At 39.8% G+C, this 24709-nt stretch overlaps 5 protein-coding genes across 5 annotated transcripts; all 5 read left to right on the top strand.

Moving 5' to 3' along the window:
• LOC136435566 (zinc finger protein 135-like) lies at positions 1 to 3201 on the top strand. Its single transcript, XM_066429183.1, has 2 exons — positions 1 to 116; positions 1622 to 3201. The coding sequence occupies exon 2, from the start codon at positions 1638 to 1640 to the stop codon at positions 2814 to 2816; it is 1179 nt and encodes a 392-aa protein (XP_066285280.1). The 5' UTR covers positions 1 to 116; positions 1622 to 1637; the 3' UTR covers positions 2817 to 3201.
• Positions 3202 to 5706: 2505 nt separating this feature from the next.
• Positions 5707 to 9383, top strand: LOC136435562 (histone-lysine N-methyltransferase PRDM9-like). The gene is made up of 2 exons (XM_066429180.1): positions 5707 to 6096; positions 7030 to 9383. The coding sequence occupies exon 2, from the start codon at positions 7046 to 7048 to the stop codon at positions 7937 to 7939; it is 894 nt and encodes a 297-aa protein (XP_066285277.1). The 5' UTR covers positions 5707 to 6096; positions 7030 to 7045; the 3' UTR covers positions 7940 to 9383.
• A 3612-nt stretch (positions 9384 to 12995) lies between these two features.
• Positions 12996 to 17283, top strand: LOC136435560 (zinc finger protein 436-like). Its single transcript, XM_066429178.1, has 2 exons — positions 12996 to 13094; positions 14853 to 17283. The coding sequence occupies exon 2, from the start codon at positions 15262 to 15264 to the stop codon at positions 15802 to 15804; it is 543 nt and encodes a 180-aa protein (XP_066285275.1). The 5' UTR covers positions 12996 to 13094; positions 14853 to 15261; the 3' UTR covers positions 15805 to 17283.
• Positions 17284 to 18539: 1256 nt separating this feature from the next.
• LOC136435561 (zinc finger protein 135-like) lies at positions 18540 to 22377 on the top strand. Its single transcript, XM_066429179.1, has 2 exons — positions 18540 to 18616; positions 19548 to 22377. Exon 2 carries the CDS (start codon positions 19559 to 19561, stop codon positions 20453 to 20455), a length of 897 nt encoding a protein of 298 aa, XP_066285276.1. The 5' UTR covers positions 18540 to 18616; positions 19548 to 19558; the 3' UTR covers positions 20456 to 22377.
• Positions 21315 to 21995, top strand: LOC136435904 (gastrula zinc finger protein XlCGF57.1-like). Its single transcript, XM_066429615.1, has one exon. The coding sequence runs from the start codon at positions 21315 to 21317 to the stop codon at positions 21993 to 21995; it is 681 nt and encodes a 226-aa protein (XP_066285712.1).
• Positions 22378 to 24709: the final 2332 nt, after the last annotated feature.

The following is a 24709-nucleotide window of genomic DNA, read 5'->3' as shown; positions in this document are numbered from 1 at the left end:
TGGGACCAAATGTTGACCCCAACTGACCTCCACAAGGGTCACTGACTCTGGGCGTCTCTGGGAGAAAAAAGATCGGCCACGTCTTTCCATCAATTGAATCTACCTGTCGTGTTTTGGTGAGTTTTAAAGGTTGAGGTAAAGTAAGGTAGAACATATCAATTCAATTTCTGGCTTGATTCCGTCCTAAACAGTACTATAGCCCGACCTCACGACGCACAGTGACTATACTGACTAGCTCATGGGGAGGGGGGCAAAAAGTTGACAGAAATGTAATAGCAGAACACAGCTTTCGGACGATGGGAATTTCTATTGTCAGGTGCAAAAGGTGACTGGCTATGACGCGCCACGCGATAAAAATTAAAGTAGGGTCGCCTACTGAAATAAGAAAATCCAATATGTTTGAGTTTAGAGTACAACCCATATTATAAAAATACTTCAAAGACCAAAAGAAATCTGTCTTGCGTATCGGCTTCTCACGCCTTCTTTGAAAGGTCTTCTGGGCTGATTATATTGCTTGGGGTAGGGGTGGTGGCTGGCCTCCATATGCTACAACATCTCATTCAAAACAGATGTCTCTCACTTAGACTAGAGTGAGTTTGCATGTATCATATTGTATGTATGTTTTAGTAATTACATACTGTCATACAATTGTATTTGTGTGCCTATCTCTTGTTCTATCAGTGTGTATATGTGCATATGATTATATGATTGTGTGTATTTCATATTGTGTGTGTGTGTTTGAACAATGTGTGTGTGTGTGTATGTGTGTACCATGTGTATGTGTATGTACAATGTGTGTGTGTTTGTACAATGTGTATGTGTTTGTACAATGTGTGTGTTTTTGTACAATGTGTGTGTCTGTGCAATGTGTGTGTGTGTTTGTACAATGTGTGTGTGTTTGTACAATGTGTGTGTGTTTGTACAATGTGTGTGTGTCTGTACAATGTGTGTGCATCTGCACAATGTGTATGTTTGTACAATGTGTGTGTGTTTGTTCGTGTACAGTGTGTTTGTGTCTCTGTGTGTGTACAATGTATACTGTTGCTTGTGATGGATACAGAGCCACCTTGCTATCTGTAGGCTAGATTTCAGCAAAACCGCGTGGAGGATAACAGTGTCTTCCATGTTTGAAAAAACGGGGTTACTGTACGCAATGTGTTTGAAGCCTGACAGTCATTGGGGAGGGTGTCTGTGACAAACCTCCACTCTGAGTCTCTTATAGATGTTAAGTTGCAGTAGTGCACTGTGAACGTTTTTACAAAATACTCAATAAGCTTCAAACTAAGCATGATGCTGCAGCTCATGAAACTTGAAGGTAAATTTTCTCCATATATGTTGGTTGAACCTACCCTGTGTACCATCCTCTGAAGTGACCGCTGGCTAAAAAAAATCGCTTGCTAACATTTTTTGTGAGCCAGCGGTCACTACGTTGGCTGGTACTCAGGCTAGGTTCAACCCAGCGAGTAGACTGTAGAGCTGTTAATATTGACAGCTAGAAAGCACAGCCTTATTCTTTTTTGTAATATTAATATATTATTATGATAACGCAGATATGATAAGTACACATAAGCTATTTTAAAAATACTGATTGTGACTAATTTGTCAAACGCTAATCTTTCAGACAGGTGATCAAGGCTATGGCCGATTCCAAATATCGATGCCAAGAGCAAGAACACACCAGTGAGAAACCTTACATGTGTGAGGAGTGTGGGTACACGGCACCTTGGAAGTCTAACTTATCCCAACACATGAGAACGCATACAGGAGACAAACCCTACAAGTGTGATCAGTGTGACTATTCTGCCAGTATCAAATCTAACTTGAAACGGCATGTCCTAAAACACACAGGTGAAAAACCCTACATGTGTGGGGAGTGTGGATACAGGGCAGCTCAGAAGTCTGCCTTATCTGAACATATGAAATCTCACACTGGTGAAAAACCCTACATGTGTGGGGAGTGTGGGTACAGGGCAGCTCAGAGGTCTCACTTATCCGACCATATGAAATCTCACACTGGAGAAAAACCCTACATGTGTGGGGAGTGTGGGTACAGGACAGCACATAAGTCTCACTTATCTGACCACATAAAATCTCACACAGGAGAAAAACCTTTCGTGTGTGGAGAGTGTGGGTACAGAACCGCTAGGAAGTCTCACTTATCCCAGCATATGAGAACTCATACTGGAGAGAAACCCTACAAGTGCGGAGCGTGTGAGTACAGGGCAGCTCAGAAGTCTCACTTATCCCAACATATGAAATCTCATACTGGAGAAAAATCCTACAAGTGTGACCAGTGTGACTATTCTGCTGCCCAGAAATCCAGCTTGGACAACCATCGAGTAAAACACACTGGTGAGAAACCCTACATGTGTGGGGAGTGTGGGTACTGGACAGCAAAAAAGTATTCCTTGTCTGTCCATATGAGGTCTCACAGGACAGCTAGAAAGTCTCACTTATCCGACCATATGAAATCTCATACAGGAGAGAAACCCTTTTTGTGTCGGGAGTGTGGGTACAGAACTACTAAGAAGTCTCACTTGGTCCGACACACTAGAACACATACTGGTGAGAGTGGGTTCAGGACAGGCCAGAAGTCTAATTTGTCCCAACACATGAGAAGTCATACTGGAGAGAAACCCTACAAGTGTGACCCGTGTGACTATTCTGCTGCACAGAAATACAGTTTCGACCAGCATCGAGTAGTAAAACACACTGCTGAGAAACCTACATGTGTGGGGAGTGTTACAGGACAGCTCATAGCTCCATATATGCAGACATCTGAGACCTTATATTGGCGAGAAACTCCACATGTGTGACCTGTGTGACTGTTGTGAATCCCAGAAATCCGATCTGTTATCCAAACAAGATGCTGGTTGAAAACTTAGCAAATGTTTATACATGCAGCCTAGAACTGTTAAACGGACCTGTATCTAAAACCATATACTGTTTCGATGATTCCACAGATAACTTTCTACTGTATACAACTTCTGTATATATTTGTATGCACGTATGTGTATTTCTGGCCCCTTCTTGGAATAAGAGGGAGTTACAAGCATGTATCGCAAAGTGGATGGTCGAGATGTTCATTGATTTTTTTATGTTTCGCCAACAAAACATATTGTTTTTGTAAGGTTTCTTCTCCTTCTTCTTCTTCTTCTTCTCCTGTCCAACCTTCAAATCGCTTCTTCTCGGTCGTCCGTCGACCAAATTAGCTGAAATTTGGTATGCAGATAGAGTACGTGTATACCCCTAGACCCTTTAAAAATTTAAAATGATTTTATGGAGGTTTTTTGGTCATTTTCAGACAAAAGTCGCACATGATGGCCTCCAGTGCCGTCGTGTTGAAACCTGAGGACCTGGAATTTGGTTTAGTTGTGCATTGGATATTTACCCAAAGGACCCCATTATTGTTTTTGGCATACACTACTTCAAAATGATTTATTTTGCAATTTTTTGATGCAATTTTTGGTTATTTTCTGTCGGGGCCAGCAAGAACTAGGTCATACTGTAACATAAGCCCTCCTACATGTCTGGGACTTAAAACCAAGCAGATGTCAGGGGGTACCTCTACTAATGGTATTACAGAAAGGTATATGTACCTTATGTTACATGGTACGGATGTTATATTTGAGATGTAGGTACCTATAGGAAAGGTGACTACACCTGACAATTACTTATGCTAATGAGGACCTAATTCGCATAATGTATGCATAGAGTTGTATGTCCCTTACCGTAAATGCTGCGGATGTCATCTTTGAGATGTAGGTACCTTTAGGAAAGGTGAATGCACCTGGCCAAAAATTATGCTAATAAGGACCTCGTTTACATAATTTATGCTGAAACTTGTATTTCCCTTACCGTACAAGCTGCAGATGTCATATTTGAGATGTAGGTAGCTTTAGGAAAGGTGCACACGCCTGGCCATGACATATGCTAATGGGGACCTCACTTGCATAATTTATGCATGATGTTGTATTCCCCTTACTGTAAAAGCTGTGGATGTCATCTTCTACATGTAGGTACATGTAGGAAAGGTGAAAGCACCTGGACATAACTTATGCTCATGAGGACCTCATTTGCATAAATTATGCAGAAACTTGGATTTGCCCAGGAGTTATTTTTGGACCTCCCACTTCTTGCATGAGGAGTATGGGCGAAACATCCTGAATTTGCTCTTAAAGCAAATGACGGCCAGTCTAGTTAACATTTAAGATATTGTATGAAAATCTAAAATTGAAGGGCATGTGTTTTACACTTAATGCGGCATTTGTCTCCCCCATTCCATTTGAAAGTATTGGAATTCATGTTCAAATTCATGTAATTTCCTATCAATGTATAACTTGTAGTTAATATAAGTCTTGTGAAAACACTTCTCTGTACAACTTTCAGCTAAGGCACTTTTCATACAGAAGCACAGAATGCAGAATAGATGTGCATGTATGTAAGATAAGCTTCTTATAACTTGTGTCATCCCTAACATGGAAAAGGTAATTTGACGAATATAAGATGTATGTGTTATGCTTTGTCAACGCTTTGATGTTATCTTTATATTTCATTAAAGTAGCTATTTCTACCAGTTTTCAGTTCCAGTAATATTTAAACGATGGCTCCATATTTGCATTGCAATTTGCCTTAATAATGTTCAAGTTTGTTGCAAGGCATAATTCAACCTGTGTTGGTGGTTGGTGTGTGTGTGGGGGGGGGGGAGGGGGTATCAGTCTTTGCGTTGCGCAGTAGAGCCCACCATACATTTTGTCTTGTTCTTGACCTCATAATCTCAAATTTAAAATCTTATTATCAAAATCCACTCGTTGAAGAACCTTTGGGAATGAGTGATCATAATACTATACTTTGGCATCCCCATGATCACAGATCTATCAATACTAAAACAAGGTCGCCCTTTAAAAGACTCTGAGGTCCGCTCTTTCGGACAGTGGATTTCCTCCCACTCGTGGACAGAAGTTTGTGGTGTTCACGACATTCAGAGTAAAGTTAATATTTTCTACCAAACTCTCCAAACAGGAATTGACCTTCATTTTCCGACCAAATCTGTGGTTAAACACAAGACTGACAAAGAACAAAGATTACTCCCAAAATTAAATCTCTTATCACATTGTATAGAAAGCTAAGAAACAGTGTAAAACGTTAGTGTGCGAAGGCAAGGGAAAGACATTATGTTGATAAGATTCACGTTTTGAAGAAATATAATCCAGCAAGGTGGCACATGTGTCTACGTAACTAAATTTTCGGTATGTCTCCAATATGTATTACATCTGCTGGCAGAACTTTGCTTTTGCCGAAAATATGAGAAGGAAACCTTAGTTTGCTAAAACGATTTTTTGAAGATAACAGAGACTTGTGAGACAAGGAGGTTTAAAATGATTTCAATCCTTCTTGGTTATTTTCAGTGGATAATCTTTTTTTTGCATCCCCCATAGGCACTGGCTCCATAAATATATGCAGGCCATTTTACATATTTTAAAGTTTGTTGCAAGGCATCACCCAACCTGTGCGGGGAATGTAAGTCATCTCCAAGCAGATATTCGGGGGAAAAATCGAGACTGGTTCAGGCTGATTTGGACCCAAGATCTTTTTTTAATTTTATTTTTTATCAAACAACATAAATAAAAAATACTGACAAGATGGCGGTGCACTCAAGTTAATACAAATTATATCAACGCGGTCATCGGAAAAGAAAAGAAAATAATTGAGCAATCATATGCATATATACACAAAAGTGGACCAGTATGAAAGCAATCAAATCATAGATAATAGAAAGCGCCAAGATCTGATCACACAGGCTTCGGCAATATTCAGTCGTTTTTGCCTAGAACATAATTGACCCCCTTGTCAAAGCTCTAAATAACCAATTGTAAGGTGGAAAATTTATTTTCTGTAAACATTATGGCTTTGTTTGTCAAAGTTAGGACCCGGCTTGACTGAATTGACAAGAATAACCTTTGCTGCCTTCAGTGGGTAATCAGGAACAAGTTTAACCCTGTTGACCCCTACTGACCTCCGACCGGGTCACACGCTTTCCCAGGAAAGATCGACTGACACAACTCTCCAGCGATTTGATCTACTTGCAGCATTTTGGTGAGTACTAAAGACGAGGGAACAGTTAGGGAGAAAATATTTCTCTTTGTCTAGCTTGTTTTCGTCCCAAATAATGCTATCTTCCGATCTCGCAGTGTACTATGACTACAAAGGTTTGCCACCTCAGGGGGGAGGGGGGCGAAAGTTTGACAACCTTCACAGTATGGTAGAAGAGTTGCAGTAAAACATGGCTGGGATGGCTGGCTTGGAGGGGGAAGGGGTGCAACTTCAGATTTAAAAAAAACGCATCATAGTTATACCTGATGTTCGTTTAACTTAAATTATTATGTTTCATATATGAAAATTTGATATGGCCGGCATGTAATTTTTGGTGGGCTTTCCGGAAAAGGTGCCAGGGCTAGGCTAATGGTGGCGATCATCAATCTTTTTTTTGTTTTACTTCGCTTTTTGCCAGACAAGAACGACGTACAATGTATACTGTTCCTTGTGCTGGATACACAGCCACCTTGCTCTCTATAGGCTAGACTTGCTGCATAGCCGCGTGTTGGATAACAGTGTCTTCCATGTTGAAAAAACGGGGTTACCGTACGCAATGTGACAAAGGTGTTTGAAGCCTGACAGGCATTGGGGAGGGTGTGTGTGTGTGTGACAAACCTCCATTCTGAGTCTCTTATAGATGTTAAGTTGCAGTAGGGCACTGTGACCGTTTTCACAAAATATTTAGATCACCTTCAAATAGTGCATGATATTGCAGCTCATTAAACTAGAAGGTAAATTTTCTCCATATATGATGGTTCAACCCAACGGGTGGACTGTAGATGTGCTTTGTTCATACTGACAGCTAGCAAGTACATCGTTACTCTATGTTGTAACATTGATGTATTATTACGATAACGCAGGTATGATACGTACATGTAAGTTATTACATAATACTGATTGTGACTAATTTTTTTTCAAATGCTGATCTTTCAGATAAGTGATCAAAGTAATGACAGACTCCAAATATGGATGCCAAGAGCAAGAACACACCGAAGAGAAACCTTTCATGTGTGAGGAGTGTGGGTACAGGACAGCTAATAGGGGCCACTTATCCCAACATATGAGAACTCATACAGGAGACAAACCCTACAAGTGTGATCAGTGTGACTATTCAGCAAGTAACAAATATAACTTGAACCGGCATGTCCTAAAACACACAGGTGAAAAACCATACATGTGTGGGGAGTGTGGGTACAGGGCAGCTCATAAGTCTACCTTATCCGACCATATGAAATGTCACACAGGAGAGAAACCCTTCATGTGTGAGGAGTGTGGGTATAGGACAGCTAGAAAGTCAAACTTATCCGACCACATGAAATCTCACACAGGAGAGAAACCCTTCATGTGTGGGAAGTGTGGGTATCGAACTGCCAAGAAATCTCACTTAGCCCAGCATGTGAGAACTCATACTGGAGAGAAACCCTACATGTGTGGGGAGTGTTGGTACAGAACTGCTAAGAAGTCTACCTTATCCAAACATATGAGAACTCATACTGGAGAGAAACCCTATAAGTGTGACCTGTGTGACTATTCTGCAACCCAGAAATCCAACTTGGACAACCATCGAGTAAAACACACTGGTGAGAAACCCTACATGTGTGGGGAGTGTGGGTACAGGGCAGCTCGGAAGAATACCCTATCCCAACATATGAGAACTCATACTGGAGAAAAACCCTACAAGTGTGACCTGTGTGACTATTCTGCAGCACTGAAATCCACTTTAGACAACCATCGAGTAAAACACACTAGTGAGAAACCCTACATGTGTGGGGAGTGTGGGTACACAGCTACTAAGAAGTCTAACTTGGCCCAACACATCAGAACACAACATCCCAACACATGAGAATTCATACAGGAGAGAAATTCTACAAGTGTGACCAGTGTGACTATTCTGCAGTCCTGAAATCCAGTTTGGACTACCATCAGGTAAAACACACTGGTGAGAAACCCTACATGTGTGAGGAGTGTGGGTACAGGACAGCTCAGAAGTCTCACTTATCCGACCATATGAAATCTCACACAGGAGATAAACCCTTCAAATGTGACCTCTGTGGCTGTTCTGCTGCCAAAAAATCCCAGTTGGACCACCATCGAGTAGTAAAACATTGATGAGAAACCTACATGTGTGGGGAGTGTGGGTACCGGACAGCTTATAGCTCCATTTATGCAGACTTGTGAGACCATATACTTGCGAGAAACTCCACATGTGTGACCTGTGTGACTGTTGTGAATCCCAGAAATCCGACTTGAACAGCCATCAAGGAATTCATACTGGTGAGAAACCACGTGCGGGGAGTGTGGACACAGGAGAGTTCAGAAGCTTGACTTATCCAAACACGTGGAAACACTTGTAGAAACACTTGTGTCACCTCCAAAAAGAGGATGAACTGAACTGAACTGATCTAAACACGTGAGAGAACCCCTACAATTGTGACCTGTGTGATTATTCTGCTCTGCAAAGATTGGCTATTGACTTCCATCGAGTAAAACACCCACTTTTGGTAAGGAGCCGTGTTGGTTCGGGACAGCAGTGATGCCTGGCTTATCTCAATATATGAGAGCTCATACAGAACAGAAACCATACAAGGGTATTCTCCCGCACAATGTGGGCTTTGGACTGCCATCTGGCAAGACATACTGTTGATAATCCTACATTTGTTAGGGTCGTCAGGACAAGTCGGTCCTACTTTTTTTCTGCAAGGCATATCTGAAATTAGCATTGAATCAATGTCATCCAAAAATAGACACTAGTGGAAAACTCAACAAATCTTTGTATGTTGAGCCTCAAGCTGTATGTTAGATGGACCTGTATCTAAAACCATATAGTAATACCGTTTTGATAATTCTGCAGAAAACAGTTTGTAATGTGTAAAACTTCTGTATATATTTGTATATGTATATTTATGGCCCCTTCTATTAGAACGAGAGAAATTGACGAGTATGTATCTCATTGCATAGTGGGTGGTTGAGAGGTCCATTTATTTCAGTAACATTTAGGATAGGATTGTTTAAAAAAATTATACAATGTATTATACGAAATGCAGGATTCGTATCCCCTATTCCGTTAGAAACTATTGTGCCAAACTCTATAGTTTTGTGTTAAAGTGTATGTTATTTCCTATCATTGTATAAAATGTAACTATTATAGATCTTATGGAAATACTTCTCTGTACAGCTGAGGCACTGTTCATACCGAAGCACAGAACGCAGAATAGATGTGCATTTATGTAAGATTTGCTTTTGATAACTTGTATCACCCCTAACATGGATAATTTTTAATTATCGAATTTACAATGTATGCTATGCTTATTTGTCCAACCTTGGCATGTGTTTATATTTAATTATCCTCATCTGGTGGATTTTATTATAGGATCTGTTTCTGCCAGTTTTTAGTTTTAGTACTTTTAAAGCTTTGCCTTCACATTGGCACTGCCTCAATTATGTTTAACGTCTGTTGCAAGGCATCATTCGTCCTGTAAGGGGAATTAAGGTGGATCAGTTTTTGCGTTGCACAGTAGAGCCCATCGTGCATTATTATCGTTTTAATGTATGACGTGTTTTGTGACATTAATATGTCCTGGATAAATTTTGCTAAGTAAAGTCCAGTTTTCAGCGAGAGAAGACAAGAATGTGTTTTCTTTTAAAATCTGGCCGAAATTTGTGACCTTTGCTATGTTGAGCTTTGTAATTGACCCCTAACCCGGGCCATGATCGTCTGGCAGTAGCTCTTTGGAGTGCTGGGGGTTTTCCTTTTGACTTTTTGTTGTTTAAAAATGTTTCTAATGAAGATAAACAATATATAATTTGCCGGACCTCGCACTGTTTGCAACCAAACAAACCTAGCAATTTTAGCTTTTCAGTTGGACTTGGGTATAGGTAAACTGTTTTTTAAGTGTGTGTTTTTCATGGTTTAACCATGTGTTGCAATGTTCATTTGGTGGTCCCTCTCCAATATGTAAGTTATCTGCAAGCAGAATGACTTCTGAGACTGCCTGGCGGCTTTGGAGAAATAGACTTTGTATCAACTCACCGAGGAAAAAAAACTAGAGGAGAAACTTGGCAGATGTGATTTTTGCAACGGAGAAATGACGTTGACCAATGCTGGGTTAGACATGTATCTAAAACCACAGACTTAATTTCATTTTATTTATACAGGCAAATACAACTCAGGCTGTGAAGCCTGTTTTTCAGGTATCCCTGATATTACATAATAGTATGTCATTGTAGTGGGATTCACGTTCGAGTTGGCCTCACTTGTTTCTGCAAGGTGTATGTAAACTTGTAGTCCTTACAACTTACAAGTGTTATAAGTTTTCACTGGCCATTTCATTGGAAAGTGGATGGTTGTCGAGATGTCTGTTGATTTGTTGCCGTTGAAATTTAGGACAGTACGGTGAAAATATCTTAATGTTATATGTACGACAAAAAGTTAAATTGAATGCCCGCATTTACACCAAACGCAGAATAATGTCCTTCCCTCTCCATTTTCTTTAGAACTATTGCTCCAAACTCTAATGTTATAGCTTTGTCCTCAAATTAATATATATGTACATGTAATTGTCTACTTGTGTTTGTACTAGTGCACTACTGTATAAATCTTATAAAAATACTTCGCTGACCAAATTGCAACTAAGACACTCTTTGTATCAAAGCACTGTACCTAAAATACTTAGTAGCTTTTTTGTTTGTAGGATTAATTATCAATAATAAATCCTGTCTTCATTTATAGCATAGATAGCGGATTATTTCGATGTATGTTTTGTCAACACTTGTTAACATTTCATTAAAAGTGGCTATATCTGTCAATTTTCAGTTTAAACACTGTTGTATTGTCTCCATAAACAATTGTGTGATGAATGTAAGTCAACTGCTAATTCTTAAGCAAAATCATGACGGTTTCTGACTGGGCCAAAGATCTGATTACCGGGCATTCGCATTATATATTGGTATCAAATAAATGTCTAAATAAATAAGTATACCTAGTCGCTTTTGCCAACATTATGATCTAATTGGTTCTAGACAGTTCTAGACATCATATTTTACGGAGGAAGCTTTAATAAGTTTGCAAAATGTATGTTTTGGTTTTTATTGGTCAGAAATTACCCTCAATGGCAGATTATGCAAACGAGGTCTGCATTAGCATAATTTATAGTCAGGTGTGTCAGAGCGAACACCTGCTCTGGGCACCAACTCATGGGCACTCCGGTGTATCGGGCGACCCTGACGGACCTACATAGACCAACTTGCTGGGGATGTAGGGGTGAGGTATGAAGATCTAGACCAACTAACGGCGGACCGTGACGCCTGGAGGGAGAGAGCAGCCTTAGTCCGGGCAAGCTGCCCGATATGATGATGTGTTCACCTTTCGTAAAGGTACCTGCATCTGAAATATGATATCCGCTTTTATGGTAAGGGATGCATAAATTATGCCTAAGGCACTCATTATTAATTTATGACCAGGTTTTTTTACCTTTCCTAAAGGTACCTACATCTCAAATATGACATCCGTAGCCTTCACAGTAAGGGAAATACAAGTACATGCCTAAATCATGAAAATGAGGTCCTCGTTACCATAATTTACAGCCAGGTTTATTCACCTTTTTTAAGGGTACCTACATCTCAAATATGACATCCGTAGCCTCTACGGTAAGGGAAATACAATTTTTTGCATAAATTATGCAAATGAGTTCCGCATTAGCATAATTTATAGACATGTGTGTTCACCTTTCCTAAAGGTACCTGCATCTTAAATATGACATCCGTAGCCTTTACGGTCAGTAATATGCATAAATTATGCAAACGGGGCCCTTATTAGCATAATTTATGGCCAGGTTTTCTGACCTTTCCTAATGGTACCTACATCTCAAATATGACACCCCTAGCTTTCACGGTAAGGGAAATACAATTTTATGTCTAAATTCTGCAAATGAGGTCCACATTAGCATAATTTATGGCCAGGTGTATTCACCTTTCCTAAAGGTACCTACAACTCAAATATGACATCCATAGCTTTCACGGTAAGGGAAATACAATTTTATGTCTAAATTCTGCAAATGAGGTCCACATTAGCATAATTTATGGCCAGGTGTATTCACCTTTCCTAAAGGTACCTACAACTCAAATATGACATCCATAGCTTTTACGTTAAGGAAAATTTAAGTTTATGCATAAATTATGCAAACGAGGCCCTCGTTAGCATAATTTATGGCCAGGTGCGTTCACCTTTCCTAATGGTACCTACATCTCAGATATGACATCCGTAGCTTTTACGGTAAGGAAAATACAAGTTTATGCATAAATTATGCAAATGTGGTACTCATTAGCAAAATTCATGGCCAGGTGTGTTCACCTTTCCTAAAGGTACCTACATCTCAAATATGACATCAGCAGCTTTTACGGTAAGGGAAATACAAGTTTATGCATAGATTATGCAAATTAGGTCCTCATTAGCATGATTTATTGTCAGGTGTATTCGCCTTTCCTATAGGTTCCTACATCTTAAATATAGCATCCGAACCATGTAACATAAGGTACGTATAACTTTCTGCAATACCATTAGTAGGGCTACCACCGCACATCTACTTGGTTTTTGGCAGAAGAAGAAGAAGAAGAAGAAGAAGAAGAAGAAGAAGAAGAAGAAGAAGAAGAAGAAGAAGAAGAAGAAGAAGAAGAAGAAGAAGAAGAAGAAGAAGAAGAAGAAGAAGAAGAAGAAGAAGAAGAAGAAAGAAGAAGAAGAACAGGCAAGCAAAAAACAGTATATTCCCTTCCCACTGGAAGGGGATTATTAATAAATTTGCGTGTGTTCGTCAAAGTCTGTAAGACCAGACTTGGCATGACTGAATTGGCATGGCGAACATATGATATCTGCAGTGGGTAATCAGGCCCACTATTGACCTAAAGTGACCTCCAAACGGGACTCTAAGCTATCCGCGTCTGCGCCGCCGGAAGGGAACCATCGCGACTTATTTCCAGCGATTTAATCTACTTGTCGTGTTTTGGTGAGTGATAAAGGCAAGGGAGAGTAAGGTAGAATATGTCACTTAATGACCACTTCGTGCTATCGGGGAGGGGGCCAAATGGTCACATTTAACCTTCCCTGCCTGACAGACATGGATGGGAATGTCAGGTTTGGGGAGGGGGGTGCAGCTTGACAAGCAAAATACTCTTGCTCCTACAAATTACAGGTTTGCGTAGCAAACCTTTGTTGCATCGGTTGGCATCAACAAGAGTGTGCGCAGTAACGGCAAGACAAGAAGACAAGACAAGACAGGCATGTGTGGTGGCCGTCATCTTGAATTGTGACGTCGCAGGGATGCGATATTATTTTATTGGGAGGGGTGTTTTGAGGTTCTCTATTTTTAACAAATCGGCAGATAACTATCACACATTTAACTCATATAAAAAGAAAATTCAATTCATATTTATAAAAAGGCCCCGTAATCACTAAACAAACATAGCAAACCTGAAGTAATGTAGCACAAATACTTAATTCTACTAGTAGTTATGCGTGTTATTGCCGCTCGATAATAACAAAGGGATCAAAGATGCCCGCCATACTGTTTACAGGGTCCCATGCTTTGCAAAATGTTCGCTGTGGTCGTATGTTCTCACCGCGAAGTTAAACCCAACGCGATTTTTTTTGGCCCACCTACTACCTTTAATTTGATGTTAAGGTAAGACAAAATCCTACTAGCAGCTTTAATTCTCCTTGTCCCATCCCCTTTAATCTTAAAGATGCGCTATGTAAGATTTTGGCCAAAATTTATATAGTCTCGCGAACAAAACCTTGACGTGTACAGCCACTTTTCAGTATGTTTTTTTTAAATAATTATTGCGTATATTTGGTGTTTTTGAACTGTGGTACATATCTGCTGAGTTTTTGAAACCATCTTAAACTAGACCATACTACCGTTGAATAAAACATACTGTACACTGGCAGGTCCCGAATGTGGTGGGATAACACTCCATTCTACCTAGATAACAGCAAATGTCATGAACTTTATCTTCTTTTCAAACACTCCTATCTTATCCCACGAGAGGAGAATACAATTATGAAATTGGGTTTACTTGCTTCAAATTCCAAGCAGAAAATGCATGTATCAATGATCATGTACATTTTAACTTGTTGAATTTGAAGCACCGTTGGCCCCCGGTTAGGGGTCATAGCGGGGAACCTATGCCCAATTTTTTCAACATTGCTACTACAGTATATCTTTTTGAAGCGGCAAGGAATATTATAATTTGAACAAGATGTGTACAGTTATTCTGTTCAATAGTTATACACTTAATTAGTATGGTCCTCAGACAGGCATAAATAGTCAATAAATGAATAAAGAGAACCGGTTAATCATCTTCTTTCCTTCGGACAGAAGTAGTATGGACACAGTTTATCTGTAAATTTGGTCAATTTCCAGGGGGTATGTTTATTCCGGGGGGTACGTTTATTAGATTTTGAAGATTTGTCCAGGGGGTATGTTTATTCCGGGGGGTATGTTTATTTGGGAGATGAGAGTATGTTGTAGGACATAGATAAACTTAAGTGGGGTTATTTTGCCCCGCAAACTTTCTAAACTTCATGAGCTTTCTATGTTCATTCACCCTTACAGTTAGCAAGTAGTGCATCCTTGTCGGTTATCCCTACCTATGTTGTAACATTGCATAGTAATAAGAAAAAACAAGTACAATAGGACAACTACATGGACAAGTAATTGCCACAACACTTGTTTTGACCAATTTATCAAATGCTGACCTTTCAGATAAGTGATCAAAGACATGGCTGATTCGGACTTTGGATGCCAAGAGCAAGAGCATAGCAGTGTGAAACCCTACATGTGTGAGGAGTGTGGGCACAGGACAGCTAAAAGGTCTTACTTATCCGACCATATGAAAACTCATACTGGTGAGAAACCCTTCATGTGTGGGGAGTGTGGGTACAGGGCAGCTCAGAGGTGTACCTTATCCCGACACATGAGAACTCACACTGGAGAGAAACCCTATATATGTGGGGAGTGTGGGTACAGGACATCGCGCAAATCTCGCTTATCCGAACACATGAGAACTCATACTTAAGAGAAACCCTACAAGTGTGACCAGTGTGACTATTCTGCTGCCAAGAAATCAAATTTGAACAAACATCAAGTAAATCACACTGGTGAGAAACCATACATGTGTGAGGAGTGTGGGTACAGGACAGCTCGTGAGTCTCACTTATCCATACACATGAAATCTCACACAGGAGAAAAACCCTTCATGTGTGAGGAGTGCGGGTATAGAGCTGCCAAGAAGTCTCACTTATCCAGGCATATGAGAACTCATACTGGAGAGAAACCCTACAAGTGTGACCAGTGTGACTATTCTGCAGTCGAAAAAGCCAGTTTGGACAACCATCGAGTAAAACACACTGGTGAGAAACCCTACATGTGTGGGGAGTGTGGGTACAGGACAGCTCGAAGGTCTCACTTATCCGACCATATGAAATCTCACACAGGAGAAAAACCCTTTGTGTGTGAGGAGTGTGGCTACAGAACCGCTAAGATGTCTCACTTATCCCAGCATATGAGAATTCATACTGGAGAGAAACCCTACAAGTGCGGATCGTGTGATTACAGGACAGCTCATAGGTCCGCCTTAACCCAACACATGAAAACTCATACTGGAGCAAAATCCTACAACTGTGACCAGTGTGACTATTCTGCTTCCGAGAAATAAAATTTGGAGCAACATCGAGTAACTCACACTTGTGAGAAACCCTAAATGTGTGACGAGTGTGGGTACAAGACAGCTAAAAAGTCTCACTTATCCCAACATATGGGAACTCATACTGGAGAGAAACCCTATAAGTGTGACAAGTGTGAGTATTCTGCAGCCCAGAAATGACAGTTTGGACCAGCATCAAGAAGTAAAAAAACACCGGTGAGAAACCTACATGTGTAGGGAGTGTGGGTACAGGACAGCTCATAGCTCCATATATGCAGACATCTGAGACCTCATATTGGCGAAAAACTCCACATGTGTGACCTGTGTGACTGTTCTGAATCCCAGAAATCCGACTGCCATCTGAGAAATCATACCGTTGAGAAACCACGTGTGGGGAGTGTGGGTACAGGACAGTTAAGAAGCTTGACTTATCCAAACACAAGAGAACTCATTGGAGAAAAAACCTAACAGTTGTGACCTTTGTGTCTATTCTGTTCTGCAGAAATCGACTATTGGCTTCCATGGAGAAAAGGAGAAGAAAAAATCGAGTACCACTCGAGGAGTGTTGGTATGGGACAACTATGAGGCCTGGCTTATTTCAATATATGAAAACTTGCATATAATATACATGGCTATTCTCCTACTCCTACACTCCTACATGTAACATGTGGATTGTTGGGAAGTCCATGGATTAGGATAAGATCATAGAATTAAACCTCTCTCTCTCTCTCTCTCTCTCTCTCTCTCTCTCTCTCTCTTTCTCTCTTTCTCTCTTTCTCTCTCTCTCTCTCTCTCTCTCTCTCTCTCTCATATATATATATATATATATATATATTATATTTCTGGCCTTTTCTATGGGAACGAGAGCACTTAACGAACATGTAACATATTGCAAAGTGGATTGTTGAGAAGTTCATGGATTCATGTAATTACCTGTACAATGTATAACTAGTAACTATAAGTCTAAAGAAAATTCTTCTCTGTACAAATTTCAGCTAAGGCACATTTTATACCTAAGCACAGAACGCAGAATAGATGTGCATGTATGTATGGTTTTGTGTTCAAATTCATGTAATTTCCTGTACAATGTATAACAAGTAAGTATAAGTGTTATGAAAATACTTTTCTGTACAAATTTCAGCTAAGGCACGTTTCATACCGAAGCACAGAACGCAGAATAGATGTGCATGTATGTATAATTTTGTGTTCAAATTCATGTAATTTCCTGTACAATGTAAAACAAGTAAGTGTAAGTGTTATGAAAATACTTTTCTGTACAAATTTCAGCTAAGGCACTTTTCATATCGAAGCACAGACCGCAGAATAGATGTGCATGTATGTAAGATTGGCTTTTGACAACTTGTGTCATCCCTAACATGGATAATTTAACGAATTTACAGTATATGTTATGCTTTGTCAATGCTTGGCATATGTTGTTATTTTATTTATCACCATATCTGATGGATTATATTAAAGGAGCTGTTTCTGCCACTTTTAGTTTCAGTACTTTTTACACTTTGCCTCCACTTTGGCATTGCCTGAATGATGTTAAAATTTGTAAAAGAAAAGGAAATTCGTGGAAATCTCCCAATCTTCCGGTGCAAAATCGAGACGGTGTCTGACTGGTGTCCGGCAATTCTCAGTCACTTTTGCCTATAAGTAAAATGTAATCCCCTTGTCAATAAAGAAAGTCCTAAATAACCAAGGGGGTTAAATAATAAAGAAGTTTATTGCAAGTTCATGGCCGTGGGCTAATTGCAAATACATGGTACAAACATAGGGAGAAACATACATGCGTCAGTAAACTGTCTGACTTTGTTGTAACAATAGGCTATTGGTACTAAATACAATTGTTGGCTATATCTAAACTAGCTGGGTTTGACTTCTTTTTTGGAGGCAGTGGAAGACGAAAAGTCCCACTTTTTCTAGTATTTGTGGGTTCTGTGATTTCAAGAGAAAGGTAGCTTTTTGTTCATCCGTGAGTGTGTAAAATTAGGGGTATTTCGTGGTAACTTGTTTGAATAATTCGGTTCTTTCGTCACTGTTAGATACTTGGACACTTGGAAATAAAATGTGCTTCGTCTTCGACCGCCTTGGACTTACAGTATTTACAAATTCTTTGGCACACTGGTAAACTCTTATATCGTCCTCTCTCTACTTCTAGGGAGTGAGCACTAATTCTTTATTTGCTGATGGCCGAGCGCGACTCGAAATCAGCAAGTTCTAGGTACCTCTCTCTAGTGTATACAGATTTACAAGTTTTATAAAATCTCAGTTTACCTGTATCGGTACTTAGATTATGAAGGAATGTCTGGATATACATATTAGAAATTCTGGGTACATACATATTTGGGGTCACAGAGTGAGTTATCAGAGTATAAGAGATATGAGTAACCGCTACAATGAAGGATTTCTTTAACTAACTGTAACAATGTTTTTCTACGGCTATTAGTATGCGTAACAGAGCTATGCTGTAGTAGGAGTGCGTCTATCTGTAATGTTTTTTTAGCGATATCCAATTGCGTCAAGCGTAACCAGTACTTTATGAGACGGACATCTATCTAACCTCATTTAGATAAACAATTATAAGGTGGACAACGTAATTTTGCATAAAGGAATTCTGTTAACATAATGGATTTGTTTGTCAAAGTTAATTGGACGATCAATTGAGCTGAATTGACAAGACCAACAGTTGTTATCTTAAGTGGATAATCAGGCACGGTTGTTGACCCCTGTTGACCCCAACTGACCTCCAAACGGGTCACGCAGAGCTATCGGCGTCTCTTCACGATTTCCACAGATGTGATCTACTTGCTGCATTTTGGTGAGTAAAAAAAACGAGGGAACAGTTAGGGAGAAAATATTCCTCTTTGTCTAGCTTGTTTTCGTCCCAAATAATGCTATCTTCCGATCTCGAGTCGTAGTGTACTGTGACTACAAAGGTTTGCCACCTCAGGGGGGAGGGGGGCGAAAGTTTGACAACATTCACAGTATGGTAGAAGAGTTGCAGTAAAACATGGCTGGGATGGCTGGCTTGGAGGGGGAAGGGGTGCAACTTCAGATTTTAAAAAAACGCATCATAGTTATACCTGATGTTCGTTTAACTTAAATTATTATGTTTTATATATGAAAATTTGATATGGCCGCCATGTAATTTTTGGGGGGCTTTCCGGAAAAGGTGCCAGGGCTAGGCTAATGGTGGCCATCATCAATCTTTTTTTTGTTTTACTTCGCTTTTTGCCAGACAAGAACGACGTACAACGCATACTGTTGCTTGTGCTGGATACACAGCCACCTTGCTCTCTATAGGCTAGACTTGCAGCATAGCCGCCTGTTGGATAACAGTGTCTTCCATGTTTAAAAAACGGGGTTACCGTACGCAATGTGACAAAGGTGTTTGAAGCCTGACAGTCATTGGGGAGGGTGTGTGTGTGTGTGACAAACCTCCACTCTGAGTCTCTTATAGATGTTAAGTTGCAGTAGGGCACTGTGACCGTTTTCACAAAATATTCAGATCACCTTCAAATTATGCATGATATTGCAGCTCAATAAACTAGAAGGTAAATTTTCTCCATATATGGTGGTTCCACCCTGCGGGTAGACTGTAGATGTGTTTTGTTCATACTGACAGCTAGCAAGCACATTGTTGTAACATTGATGTATTATTACGATAACGCAGGTATGATAAGTACATGTAAGTTATTACATATTACTGATTGTGACTAATTTTTTCAAATGCTGATCTTTCATATAAGTGATCAAAGATATGGCAGACTCCAAATATGGATTCCAAGAGCAAGAACACACAGGAGAGAAACCTTTCATCTGTGAGGAGTGTGGGTACAGGACAGCTAATAGGGGCCACTTATCCCAACATATGAGAACTCATACAGGACACAAACCCTACAAGTGTGATCAGTGTGACTATTCAGCAAGTAACAAATATAACTTGAACCGGCATGTCCTAAAACACACAGGTGAAAAACCATACATGTGTGGGGAGTGTGGGTACAGGGCAGCTCATAAGTCTACCTTATCCGACCATATGAAATGTCACACAGGAGAGAAACCCTTCATGTGTGGGGAGTGTGGGTACAGGACAGCTAGAAAGTCTGACTTATCCGACCATATGAAATCTCATACAGGAGAAAAACTCTTCTTGTGTGGAAAGTGTGGGTACAGAACTGCTAAGAAGTCTCACTTGGATCGACACACTAGAACACATACTGGTGACAAACCCTACAGGTGTGAGGAGTGTGGGTTCAGGACAGCTCAGAAGTCTTCTTTATCCAAACATATGAGAACTCATACAGGAGAAAAACCCTACAAGTGTGACCAGTGTGACTATTCTTCTGCCCAGAAATCAAATTTGGAGCAACATCGAGTAAATCACACTGGTGAGAAACCTTACATGTGTGGGGAGTGTGGGTACAGGACAGCTAAAAGGTCCGCCTTATCAAAACATATGAGAACGCATACTGGAGAGAAACCCTACAAGTGTGATCAGTGTGACTATTCTGCAGCCCAGAAATCCCAGTTGGATCACCATCGAGTAGTAAAACACACCGGTGAGAAACCTACAAGTGTGGGTACAGGACAGCTCATAGCTCCATATATGCAGACATCTGAGACCTTATATTGGCGAGAAACTCCACATGTGTGACCAGTGTGACTATTCTGCAGCCAAGAAATCCAGTATGGACCAGCATCGAGTAGTAAAACATACTGATGAGAAACCTAGATATGTGCGGAGTTTGGGTACATGACAGTTAATACCCGATTTGTCTCTCCCATTGTTTAAAAATGATTGTGCCAAACTCTATGGTTTTGTGTTCAAATTATGTAATTTCCTGTACAAATACAATGTATAACTAGTAACTATAAGTCTTATGAAAGTACTTCTCTGTACAAATTTCAGCTAAGGCGCTTTTCATACCCAAGCACAGAATGCAGAATAGATGTGCATGTATGTATGGTTTTGTGTTCAAATCCATGAAATTTCCTGAACAATGTATAACTAGTAACTATAAGTCTGATGAAAGTACTTCTCTGTACATATTTCAGCTGAGGCGCTTTTCATACCGAAGCACAGACCGCAGAATAGATGTGCATGTATGTAAGATAAGCTTTTGATAACTTGTCTCATCCCTAACATGAATAATTTAAGTAATTTTCAATGAATGTTATGCTTCGTCAACGCTCGACATGTTCTGTTTTTATTCTATTCTATTCATCATCATTTGATTGATTTTATTAAAGCAGCTTTTTCCTACAAGTTTTCAGTTTCAGTACTTTTTAAGCTTTGCCTCCACTTTGGCATTGCCTCAATGATGTTAAAATTTAAGAAAAAATGAAATTCGTAAAAAAAAACAGTAATCTCCCAACAGATCTTCCGGTGCAAAACCGAGACGTTTTTCTGACGGGGCCCAAGATCTGATCACAGTCGGAAGTGTGGGTACAGAACTGCTAAGAAGTCTCACTTGGCTCGACACTCTAGAACGCATACTGGTGACAAACCCTACATGTGTGGAGAGTGTGGGTTCAGGACAGCTCAGAGCTCTACTTTATCCATACATATGAGAACTCATACTGGAGAAAAACCCTACAAGTGTGATCTGTGTGACTATTCTGCAGCCCAGAAATCAAATTTGGAGCAACATCGAGTAAATCACACTGGCGAGAAACCCTACATATGTGGGGAGTGTGAGTACAGGACAGCTCATAAGTCTCACTTATCCGACCATATGAAATGTCACACAGGAGAAAAACCCTACATGTGTGGGGAGTGTGGGTACAGGACAGCTAAACAGTCTAACTTATCGGACCACATGAAATCTCACACAGGAGAGAAACCCTTCATCTGTGGGGAATGTGAGTATAGAACTGCTAGGAAGTCTCACTTATCCCAGCATATGACAACTCATACTGGAGGGAAACCCTACAAGTGCGGAGCGTGTGAGTACAGGGCAGCTCAGAGGTCTCACTTATCCCGACATATGAGAACTCATACTGGAGAGAAACCCTACAAGTGTGACCAGTGTGACTATTCTGCTGCCCAGAAATCCCGGTTGGATCACCATCGAGTAATAAAACATACCGATGAGAAACCTACATGTGTGGGTAGTGTGGGTACAGAACAGCTCATAGCTCCATATATGCAGACATCTGAGACCTTATACTGGCGAGAAACTCCACATGTGTGACTGTTGTGAATCCCAGAAATCCGACTTGGACAGCCATCAAGGAAATCATATTGGTGAGAAACCACGTGTAGGGAGTGTGGGTACAGGACAGTTAAGAAGCTTGACTTATCAAAACACAAGAGAACTCATAGGAGAAGAAATAGATGTGCATGTATGTATGGTTTTGTGTTCAAATTTATGTAATTCCCTGTACAATGTATAACTAGTAACTATAGTCTTATGAAAATACTTTTCTGTACAAATTTCAGCTAAGGCACTTTTCATACCGAAGCACAGAACGCAGAATAGATGTGCATGTATGTAAGATAAGCTTTTGATAACTTGTGTCATCCCTAACATGGATAATTTAAGGTGTGGGCTCGAATAAAATCATAAACAGGGATATGCGGCTCCAGTGTCTTTTCTGAAGATGTGGCGTGAGTGTGTACGGTTGGCTTTAGGTTGCCCACTACTACTGCCTATGGATAATTTAAGGAATTTTACCATGAATGTTATGCTTCGTCAACGGTCGACATGTTATGTTTTTACTATATTCATTATCATTTGATGGATTTTATTGACCCGCATACACCCGAGTGGGGTCATTTTTGACCCCAGGCGTGGATTTTGCCTGCTTTTTAACATGTTTCATCTGAAAAAAAATCCTTCCGTGACTTTGTCAGTAGACATCTTCTCTAACCTCTCGTAATTTTCTAGGGAGATGGGCACAATACTGTTGACGTTATATAGGAAAGTCTTTGATGAGTCTACTGGGGTCATTTTTTGCCCCAGCAAAAATAATGTGCTGTTTTTGAGACCTGCCCTCTGTAAGTCCTGAACAACTTATTGTATGACCACTAAATTGTCAGAGGATGATGACATCTGAATTGATATGACGTAATATGACGTCATTATGACGCAATTTTATGGGATTCTATCCGCCATCTTGGATTATGACGGATGACGTCATCAAATCAGCATGAAATATCAATGTTGAATCATAAGAGTTACATTGGATTACATAAGATGATAACAATGTAAGAAAATACATTTAGCGTAACAACAAAGCCTCGAAACGTCATTGTTATCTCCATGAAAAATGGAGATATAGTTTTGGGTGTGTCTGTGTGTGTGTTTGTTTGTCTGTCTGTTTGTGTTTCCGCACTACTGTAGTCAGCATAACTCAAGAACCTCTTGATGGATTACGATGATATTTGGTATGTGTGCAGGTGTTGTGAAGCCAAAGTTCAAGGTCGATTTTGGGCCCCCTGGTATGTGACCTTGGTACTGCAGCAGAACTTCAATTTTTGTATCTTTTCACCTGGACGTGCTATGGTCTTGATTTTTGGGTGGCAGATAGCTTGTGATATAATAAAGAAGTGGTGTAGGTTTAGGCCCCCTAGCAGCTTCCTCTGGAACTGCAGGGGCGTTTTTGTGGAAAATCTTCTAAGGAGAACAACTGAACAAAGGAACAACGGATTTCCATGATATTTAGTATGCAGGTAGCTTAGATAGAGATATAAACAATGAAGTGCAAATTAAGCTAATTGGGACTTAATTTGCATAGCTAATGAGGAAAATCTATATTTGCAGTGTTTTCCATTATCAGACTCAAATACATGTAACGTATGTAGTTTATGGAAAGTGGATCATGAACAGATACCAATTATGCAAATAAATTCCTAATTTGCATAATTAATGCAAAACACCATATCTCATCCAATTGGAAAATTATAGTACTGTCAATATGATACTTAGTATGCAGGTAGCTTAGATAGAGATATACATAATGTAGTGCAAATTATGCTATTTGTGACTAAATTTGCATAGCTAATGAGGAAAATCTATATTTGTGTTTTTCATTTTCAGACTCAAGTACATGTAACATATGTATGGAAAATGGAGCATCAACAGATACCAATTATACAAATGAATTCCTAATTTGCATAATTAATGCAAAAACACCATAATTCATCTAATTGGAAAATTATAGGACTGTCAATATTGCAAGATGTGTAAGTTAGATAAAGGTATTTATGACCAAGCATATATTATGCAAATGTGTAAGTCATTTGCATGAATAGAATTGTTCATGGAGATATGAGGTCGTGGAACTCTTGTTTGAACTGAAATTAGCAGATTTTGTAAAATATGTCTGTCAAAAACCCGTTGCTATGGCAACACGAAAAACGATGAACTCACTTTAACAATTTGAAAAATTTGTTAAGGACATTTTATGATAGCCATCAAGTTTGGTGGCTCTCGCGTAAGCTGTTCATTAGTTATGCAACATGAAATTTGGCATGGGCCTCAAAAATCCCCTCCCGGTCTAAATAGGAATAGTTCAAGACGTGGTCCTTCTGATATTTTTGCATAAATTATGAAAATGAACGGGAATTATTCATATCTTAAGATGCCAAAACATTCCTCTTACATTGATGAAGCAATGTATGGATAACAATTAGCGAAAAAAGTGAAAAGGGAGATTTTACTGCACAAAACATTTTGGGGTCATCTTTGACCCCGTTCAGTCATTTTGGTCGCAAAAATAGGTTCGGGTGTATGAGGGTTAAAGCAGCTTTTTCTGCACGTTTTCAATTTCAGTACTTTTTACGCTTTGCCTTCACATTGGCCGTGTCTCAATGATGTTAAAATTTGTCAATACATGTAGTTGAAAAATCTTTGTAAACGTTTCATATTAAAACATGTTATGGATAGATCGATGTCGCCACATG

Source organism: Branchiostoma lanceolatum, chromosome 5 (genome assembly GCF_035083965.1).
Source record: "Branchiostoma lanceolatum isolate klBraLanc5 chromosome 5, klBraLanc5.hap2, whole genome shotgun sequence".
In the NCBI taxonomy this organism is placed as follows: Eukaryota; Metazoa; Chordata; class Leptocardii; order Amphioxiformes; family Branchiostomatidae; genus Branchiostoma; species Branchiostoma lanceolatum.
Note: the sequence above shows the minus strand (reverse complement) of the source record. Positions and strands in the feature narration are given on the sequence as shown.

What these genes read in the sequence shown, in the direction of transcription:
- LOC136435566 (XM_066429183.1), top strand. Translation starts at nt 1,638, where the DNA reads ATGGCCGATTCCAAATATCGATGCCAAGAGCAAGAACACACCAGTGAG.
- LOC136435562 (XM_066429180.1), top strand. Translation starts at nt 7,046, where the DNA reads ATGACAGACTCCAAATATGGATGCCAAGAGCAAGAACACACCGAAGAG.
- LOC136435560 (XM_066429178.1), top strand. Translation starts at nt 15,262, where the DNA reads ATGTGTGAGGAGTGTGGGTACAGGACAGCTCGTGAGTCTCACTTATCC.
- LOC136435561 (XM_066429179.1), top strand. Translation starts at nt 19,559, where the DNA reads ATGGCAGACTCCAAATATGGATTCCAAGAGCAAGAACACACAGGAGAG.
- LOC136435904 (XM_066429615.1), top strand. Translation starts at nt 21,315, where the DNA reads ATGTGTGGAGAGTGTGGGTTCAGGACAGCTCAGAGCTCTACTTTATCC.